This window comes from Taudactylus pleione, unplaced genomic scaffold, assembly GCF_031769625.1.
Source record: "Taudactylus pleione unplaced genomic scaffold, aTauple2 ptg000264l, whole genome shotgun sequence".
NCBI lineage: Eukaryota > Metazoa > Chordata > Amphibia > Anura > Myobatrachidae > Taudactylus > Taudactylus pleione.
This window is the reverse complement of record NW_028284666.1, coordinates 1702004-1711553: the sequence shown is the minus strand read 5'-3', so window position 1 is coordinate 1711553 and position 9550 is coordinate 1702004. Positions and strand designations below refer to the sequence as shown.

At 45.4% G+C, this 9550-nt stretch overlaps 1 protein-coding gene across 1 annotated transcript; it reads right to left on the bottom strand.

The window, feature by feature from the left end:
* Nucleotides 1–4838: 4838 nt before the first annotated feature.
* On the bottom strand, nt 4839–7575 carry HES4 (hes family bHLH transcription factor 4). The gene is made up of 4 exons (XM_088481102.1): nt 7340–7575; nt 7135–7230; nt 6618–6705; nt 4839–5691 (listed from the first exon to the last, which is right to left on the bottom strand). Exons 1-4 carry the CDS (start codon nt 7445–7447, stop codon nt 5138–5140), a joined length of 846 nt encoding a protein of 281 aa, XP_088337228.1. The 5' UTR covers nt 7448–7575; the 3' UTR covers nt 4839–5137.
* Between the last annotated feature and the right edge of the window lie 1975 nt (nt 7576–9550).

The window sequence follows — 9550 nt, the reverse complement described above, 5'->3', positions numbered from 1 at the left end:
ACTGCTGCCCAACGTACTGAGGACAATCATCAATCATCATCCTTTGTTGTACCCCGCATGTTTACTTCCTGCATCTGGTAAAGCAGCCACCTGGCAACTTTTATTTATTGGTTATTTTATTGAGAGTGATTGAATGCACTTTATCCCGGATGTTGTACAACAGCATTTTAAAAGTTATGTATTTTCCTGTCTTTTCAATGTTTTAAATTTGCATATTTTACCATGACCTTTAAATGTGGTTTTATATGGTGTAATATTGCTATATACTATAGACAGCAGATATTTTATGGAAATGGCATGGATGTCACCGCCTGAATTTTTTCAGAAACTTGAGTACTTCCTAAGCTCTATTTTACCCCTGAAGGGGGTTAATGCTAAGATTATACTGTTAAATAGGTTTAGGATACTGACCGACAGGTGTTAGGGGGAAAGTTAGGGTTAGGGTTTGGCACTAGGGGGGGAAGGTTAAGGTTAGGCACTAGGGGGAGGGTTAGGCACTAGGGGGAGGGTTAGAGTTAGGCACTAAGCGGGGATGGTTAGGTTTAGGCAGCGGGGAGGGAGAGGTAGAGAGAGGGGGAGGTTTAGGATACTGATCGACAGGTGTTAGGGGGAAAGTTAGGGTTAGGCACTAGGAGGAAGGTTAGGGTTAGGCACTAGGGGGTGGGTTAGGCACTAAGGGGGGAGGGTTAGGCACTGGGGGGGGTTAGGCACTAGATGGAGGGTTAGGCACTAATGGGGAAGGGTTAGGTTTAGGCACTAGAACGGGAGATTAGGTTTAGGCAGCGGGGAGGGAGGGGGAGGGAGAGGGGGAGGTTTAGGATACAGACCAACAGGTGTTAGGGAGAAAGTTAGGGTTAGGCACTAGGGGGAGGGTTAGGGTTAGGCACTAAGGGAAGAGGGTTTGGTTTAGAATGCGCAGAGCAGTTTAGGTTTAGGCACTAGGACCGGAGGTTAGGTTTAGGCAGCGGGGAGGGAGGTTTAGGATACTGACCAACAAGTGTCAGTATCCAAACCATGTTGGGATGCCAGCGTTGGGATACTGACCACCAGCATCCCGTACCCAACCCACTTTGCTGCTGCCAGGCAAATGGGTAAAAAAGCCACTGTAAAAAGCTGCACATATGATAGCATATTTTCTCCCATATGCTCAATCCACGGCATCTCAAGATGCATTCTGCTCTGCACCAGTCACATATGCACCATGATTATGTCAGCCATAGTTGTTCCCATATACGGCGTTCAATTCCCCCTTTCTGCCTCGCCATGTGCAATGAGTATTAAGTATCAATTCTGAATGCGGACATATACGTACAACTTGTACACCCAACTCAGCATGATCCCTGCTCTCATCTTAACACACAGATCCTTGCTGCTTCCTCACTGTCTACCCCATCTGTGTCGCCCCTGTCTGTCTGCCCTCCCCTTTAGAATGTAAGCTCTCACGAGCAGGGCCATCTTCCCTCATGTGCTTTTCATGTCCCTCACTTACACTATCTTATACTCCCTACAACGGTACCTAACCTTTAGTTGCTGCCGTCCTGCAGCTTATTGGAGTGTTATGATCGTGGATGCAGCAATGTTTATAAACCATGTCCTTGTCATGCATTGTTTTATTGCTGCAAGTCACTGTTTTCTTGTTTTGCTTATTTGTAAGGTTCAGCGGAACCCTTGTGGCGCCATAAGAATATAATAATAATAATAATTGATATCCTTGCTAGTGGCATAAACAATATACAAACTGCAATGTAGAACATAGACCCTAGATGGACAGTAAATAATACCGCCGGCCGCAGCGGAAGCCCGACAGGGGTGAAGATCTCGACAGCTAAAAAGGTAAGTATAACTAAGCCTATTCTACCCCCTAACCCTTCTTTAGGTGTACCTAACCCTAACCTCCCCCCCTAGTGACTAAACCTAACCCCCTGTCCCCGCAGCATAAACCTAACCCTCCTGGGGGGGGTGCCTTTCCCTAAGTCCCCCCCGGAAGCCCTAAAACCTAACCCTCCACCCCTGCGGCTGTCCACGCCCGGCGCCCGACTTACCTTCGTTCAGTATGCCGGGCGTCGGGCTCCCGGCGTAGGTCTAATGACAGGCATCAAGATATTGACGCCTGTCATTAGTACCTTCCCGGGATTTGTCAGTCGTGAAGCCGGTGGTCAGTATTTCGACCATCGGCTTCCTGACTGCATCCCCAATGGCACACAGAAAAAATATTATGTTTTATCGTCTATCCTTTGAGACAACTACCTAAATCTGCACAATCTGTCCTATACAAAGAGAATTGTTTTCCTGCTCGTTACATAGAAGGGAATAACTAACTTCTAGAATGCAAATTTTAATATCTATATTATTTTGTCACAAACTGCTCAGCCTTACTATGACATATTTTTCCGTAATAATCAACAATGGGAGGAATTAAGTTTGCAGAGATGACCGGCTGCACACGAATAGGTCATTGACAGTAGTGCTAACCTCTATGGGGTGCGAGGGGAAACTTTTGGTGTCTGCAGATGTGATATACAGTTCTGGAATGGCACATCAAGTCCATCCCTTTAAATTAAATTCCCCCAATAAATATTGGTGATTTCTACTATAAATTTACCTGACACAAAAAATGTACCCCATTATAATCTAGATTGCTTTGAAATATGAGATGGAACAAGTAAAAGGGAAATATATAATAAGAACCTCATCTAATGAGTCCATTTGCATGGCGAGAAATCCCAGAAACAAAAAATGGTTATTTATTTTTGTGTCCATAATTGCATATTTGAGTGTTGCTTGGCTCCCTGCAAAATAATTGCTTTAACACCAGTAAAATTCCGAGAACTCCCTGAGCAGGAGGAGGTGAGTGTGTGCATGTGTGTGCTGTGGTGGAGGAGGTCAGTCAGCCATGAATTATGTGAGAGTGTGTGTTTTATTAGCCAGACACCAGCTGCTGGTACCACAGGAGAATGCCTCATGTCTGGGGAGGTTTTCAGTTACAAGCAAGGGATGTATAGCGTTTCAAAGGCTGACTGTGCTTTCCTACAGACAGATCTCAGGACACATATATGGGAAAAGCCCAATACAGGAGGAAGAAGGGGTTGTGTTACTAGAGGATCCCAAATATGCAACCCATTAACCTTTGGGGAACTGGAGCTGCATATTCAGGTGTGGATACCATTACTGAAGGGAGTGTGGCATCTGTATGGTTATGTAGAGGATGGAAACAGGCCCCAAAGGTCTTTAAGACTTGTGTTTGGAATTATGTATTTTGTTCGTGGGAGTTAACTGATCAACTGAGCGGTCAATTATTTGGTTAATTGTATCTAGACCTCCGGGCTCCCCCTGGAGGGCTGGGGTAGCTAATGACAGACAGCTCCATCCTGACAGGCCACTGATTTACCTTTCCAGAGATGTCAGCGTTCTCTATGTAACCTTCACATCCCAATCAGAGTACAGTATGGTGCTATATATTATGCTGTGCAACGATAGATGCAGGGTTATTTTGTTTCCTAAATATTCACCACTAGTATCACTTTATTTTATATGTATCCATCTAAGATGCTTTGAAATATGTATGTGTGTATATATATATATATATATATATATATATACTTTTTCTTAACTGTGGAATATCATTTCTCAAGTGAGATAATTATATATTATTCTGTATAAGATAATGATATCTCCATATAGTGCTGTAATAGCATTTTGCACACACTTACTGGATGTCTGATAGCTAATGGGTATGAGGTATCATATACTGGATTATTGCCGGCATTAGTAAAACTGAGCCTGTGAGGTGAATTGGTTTAATGAACATGGATGTATTGATGTTGGATGTAATTAGTCATTTATATGTATAATGAATATTAATCGCTTAATGAATGATGCCTACCTTATGTCATATTCTTAGCTCTCACACTCACACACAGTACCCACACCCCCAATATGGGCTGCAGTGCCAATGTGATGATTGGCAGGTTCACAATGTACTGGGCAGATGATCAGTGTAGGTGGCTGAGGAAGGGAAACAGACCCCCAGGAAGCCCCCATAGACCCTTGGCACCACTTCAAGTGCAGGCGATGACTCATAATGTGTGGCAGGAAAACGTGTTTTCCTGCATGATCCCCTCCGCAGTGATATAAAATGGGATTCTTCTCTTTTATGAGCTCTTTGTGAGACAGGGCAATTGAATTTACAGCAGTATGGGTCTATCCGCTGGCTGTCAATGCACAGGCAGGCATATTAACCCTCAGAGCCCGGTTCCCAGACAATTCAATGGAATCCTAAACTTGCCTGGGAGCCCGCTGCATAATAGATGAGATCTTTTATACCTTTTAATTATCTTCTACCACAAAGGAGACCCATTCCCTGGCTTCTCTCCTTTCCTACTACAGCAGGAAGACACTGACTTTTACACTTAGAATGCTTTTCTTCTTTTTTGGAGGGAATTAGCCTATTCAGCGAGTGACATTTCTCTGCAGAGCTGTTACATAATGGGATTATTGCTTCCAATCAGGACTGAGGTAACCTACCACCAGAGTGCACTGTGAGAACTATATTCATTTTCCAATTGTCCTCTTATATGAGAGAAGACATGTGTGCCTGGGCTTATGTTTCAGAGCATATTATTGTACATACACAGGGCCCAGTAACCTTAGGGGCGTTTATACAATTGAAATGCACATCATGGTCAGTCCTCCTATTCTGCTGACTGTACTGAGCACTGGCAGGTCAAAGAGGTTCTGAAGCAGCTGCACATTGCAATATGGAAAGGTAGAAATCGATCAGCCTCCCCTCTCATCCCCCCCCCCCTCCCAATAAAAAGAACCCCAAGAAAACACCAAAGTAAAATGTATAGAGTTTATTCAATAAAACTCCTGTATATTTTTGGAAGTTTTTGACACAAAAACATCACTATAACTTTGCCATGACACATGATTTGTACCAGTTGTACAAAACTAGAAAAACAAAATCTCATGAAAAGTTTTATTACAAAAATGGGTCATTTATACAAGTCTTTAATAATATAAAAAGAGCATAGTCCCCATATATGGAAATAAATAGGTTTGGTTGGGATTGTCTGTAAGGCAAGGTCCCATAGAACGGAACCAGTATAGATAAGAGTCTTTCAGGTGAGCGACCCGGTCACCAGGGTCTCCAGACAGACTCGCTGCCCTCCGGCCCGCTGCCGCCCCCCAAAGGGCTGACTGGTTGCGGCAGGTGAGGCATCTTGTGGCTGTAGGTGCTGGTGAGTCCCGGGGACTGGGCCTGGGGGACCCCGCTGGAGGGGACATTCCCGCTGGCGTAGAGCGGGATGACGGGCCCGGGGCTGGAGGCGTACGCCGGGTTGGGGATGAGAAAGGCGAACTGTCCATCTGTGGCCGGGACCAGCTGGAAGCCCCCCTGGAAAACCTTGGGCGAGACGGCCTCGGCGGGGCTCAGCTTGCAGGGCATGGGGACCGGAGCAGAGGCCACCGGTGCTGTGGGCAGCTGGACGTGCAAGGGCTGGCTGGATGGGGGCTGCTGGTAGTTCATAGCCACGATCTGGCCCAGGCAGCCGGAGAGGTGGCCCAGCAGGCGGCTCCTGACCTCGGTGTTCACCCCCTCGCAGGTGGAGAGGAACCGGGTCACCTCGTTCATGCACTCATTGAATCCGGCCCTGTATTTGCCGAGCACGGAGGGATCAGCTGTCAGAGCGGCTGCGGGGAGGAGGAGACGTCACATTATAGTTGCATTACATTGCACGGGCATCGCCAACCATTACATATAAACTACAGCACTATTATCATAATAACACATAATCACCCTACAGCACTATAGTCATAATGCATAAGCTACCCCAATATATTACTAGGGATCAATATTATTATACATAAGCTACCCCAATATATTACTAGGGATCAATATTATTATACATAAGCTACCCCAATATATTACTAGGGATCTGTATCATTATACATAAGCTACCCCAATATATTACTAGGGATCAGTATCATACATATATATACCCCAATATTTTACTAGGGATCAGTATCATTATACAGATATACCCCATTGCTATGGAGCAATAGCATTATATATAAACGACAGCACTCTGATTACTAGGAATCTGTATCATATACGTAAATATTCCACCACATTACCAGGGATTGATCACTGCATATCCCAATGTATACCATATAACGATGCAGCCACACACAGTACTGGTGATGGTGAATGGATGTATGCATTCCAATAGCAGCCAGTGATCAATACCCACTTACTAAGCACATATAAGACTGATATGTGACTGTGTATGAGTCATTGCAAGTAAGAAGAGAGTACAGTCACTACATAACAGCTGTAGAAGGACAACAAGTTCCAGCATGCCCAAGCCTGTCTTACAGCATCATCTCTGACAGATCAGTTGTGCACTGTTACGGTATTATGATAGGTAGATAGATAGATAGATAGATAGATAGATAGATAGATAGATAGATAGATAGATAGATAGATAGATAGAGAAGGTGTACCTGTCCTATAATGTCTATACTGTATATCCTAATATATCAAGTGTCGTGTGACCCGTACCTATCCTATAATACGTCTATCCCTATAGATGTCAGCGGTAATATGTGCTCCGTACCTGTCATCTGCACCCGCTGCAGGTTCCGCAGGTGTTTCACCGTCATCTCCAGGATATCAGCCTTCTCCAGCTTGGAGTGCCGTGAGCTCTGCAGGAAGGAAGACGGGGACCATTAGCACGGGGAGACCCATCGCCCTCATCCCGGACATCAGTGCGGGGACCCGGGCTGGAGGCAGTGATGGGCAGAGTGAGGTATCTAACATCAGTGGCTGAGCACAGCCCTGAGCAGTGGCAGCTCGGGAGCAGGATGGCTCATGCCGGGGGGACTGTAGCAGATGGGAGACAGCGCATGGAAGATGCCGGGAGTTGGGGCATATAGCACCGGGCAGCAGGACTCATGCAGGACATAGAGATGGGAGATGCCGGGAGCAGAACATATTGCACCGGGCAGAGCAGCGCAGACAGCACCGGGCAGCAGGATCGGGGAGGACATAGGACAAGGAGATGCCGGGTAGGAGGAGGACACATGCTGCAGGAGATGACAGGAGACAGGACATGGTACTGGTACACAACTTACATCTTTCTTCAGCGCATCCAGGATGAGCGTCTTGAGCTGCCCCAGGCTCTCGTTGATGCGGGCTCTCCTGCGCTTCTCCATGATGGGCTTTGAGGACTGTAAGACAGAGGCGGACAGGTGAGTACATCGCTACGGTATGTGTGGCCGGCACACCCCTAGCCTCGGATGGAGGAGACCCTGTAATGGGCATATGATGGGCATTTACCTTCCTGTGCTCACTGGCACTCTTCGGTTTATCCGGTGTCTGTGCAGCACTAGCCGGGGCCCCTGCAATGGGGGAGGCGGTGGGCTTCTCCATGCTGTCAGCAGGCATGTTATACTGCAGAGGGCACCGGGTGTATTATATATAGGGTGATTGTATAGTATCCGTGCGGCGGTAAAGGAGGACAAGCAGGCAGCAGCAGCAGCAGCAACAGCAGACGTGGCCGGCTCCCTCGCCTCCTCTCACTATTTCCTCCCGGGCTGCTGGCTCCGGCGCTATATATACCCCGCTCTGCTGCTCCCCATTCGTGTGAAACTCTCTCTGCATTCTTTCCCACACTCGCGACTGCCAATCAGCGACAGGGGCTGGCCCACATTGCCTTCTGATTGGACAGCCCTCACCCTCCTCCGTGCCCCCCTCTCCTTCCCACACACACGCGGGCTGCCTGTCACGCGCTTGGCTCATACCAGGCGCCGGGGATCGGGCTGGCAATGGAGCAAAGCACGGGGGCTGGGATAGCACAGGTCAGGGCCCTGAGCCATGTACCGAGCCCCAGGCCCCCTGTGCAACATGCCTACACATAGCTGTGCTGTGTGTATTGAATTCATACACATAGCTCTACTGTCCATGTCTAGTGCATTTATTATATTCACAGCTGTGCTGGTAGACTAGGTGATAAGCTCAGCTGCTGTAGATCCCCATTCAGACAATATAGTGCTGCAATGTCCATCAGACTGACACTTTACAGACTAGGATTTTATGTATAATAATTATAATATTATCAATAATATACAAATATGCTAAGAATATGTATTTTATCAATGACAAAACTATGAAAGCAGTTCACAAAAGTCATCTCTAAGCCTGTGCAGAATGCTATGACTAAAGGTGCCCATACAAGGGGCGATTTATATCCGATCCGATCTCGCATACGATTACCTTGAAAATTCTTCCCTTGACATTCTGTATGATTTGTATTTAGAAAATGTATGATTGTACAAACGACCATACGATCAGATGTATTAAGATGTGTCACATCGTACTGAGCTGTCGAAAATCCTTCTGCAAAATCATCTGATCTACGATGCCGATATACGGCTGCGGGGATGCGCATAGTCATCGTAAACGTCTAGAAAATGCAATTTTTTAGACGATTGGTCATTACGATCAGTCGAAGATGCCATATTGTGTGAAAAATCGCCCCGTATATGGGGACTTTAACACTTGAAGAATGCCTATTTACTTCCCTATTGTACAACGCAACAGAATATGCTAGTGCTATATAAGTAAATGCTAATAAACAATAATGTACAGGCAATAAAATGGATGTTTTCAGTATCGGAGGTCCTGTAAATTCGCCCTGCTTCCTGGCTGGCAAGAGACTGGCAAATTTATCAGAAAACATTAGGCACACAATGTACGTATAAGGCATGTCACTTTAGCAAAAGACACAAGTTAAAACGGGCGCCCTTTGGATTTTCCTGTGTTACGTTTGGCTCGGAGTGATGTTTTTGAATTGGAGAGAAATTGAAGTTGAGAACTAACTGGATCCAGCTATTGATGTTAAAACTGATGTTTTACCTCTTGTTTACTGTAAACAGACAACCGTTCCTCGGCTTACGCTTCACTACATTCAGACTTTGAAAAAAAGAGACAACAACATTATAAAAGTAAATATTTCCACTTTAAGAAAATGCCAATTCCCACAGAGAGCATCGCTGGTAATTGGATATCTTTGTGTTTATTGCTGTTTGAGATGTCTAACCTGTTGCTTTTTATGAAGTGATGTTGTGTCTTGTGCTGTGTTGTGATGTTGATTTACTCCTGCAAAGTTTACCAACCAGAATTAAAACGAAAAAAAAAATTCTTTGAGTTCAAATAATTTCAGCCGTGCCTCTTGCAAATCACGTTTTACTATTTACAACATAGTTTATGCATTGTTCCAAAACATCAGAATGGAATAATTAGTTTTGTGTGATTTAGTACTCTGGGTAATTAGAGGAGATGTAACATTGCTGGGGAGTCAGAGCTGACAATCTACATTCTGCTCTATGGAGTTGGGCGCAACAAACTGTCCTGGCTGCCTAGTATATAGCTATTTCAATCTTTCACATCAGTCCTTGCCTAGTAGAGCTTACAATCTATATTCTATATCACATGTACATCACATACACACTAGGATTAATTTTTTTTTTGTCAGAAGCCAAATAACCC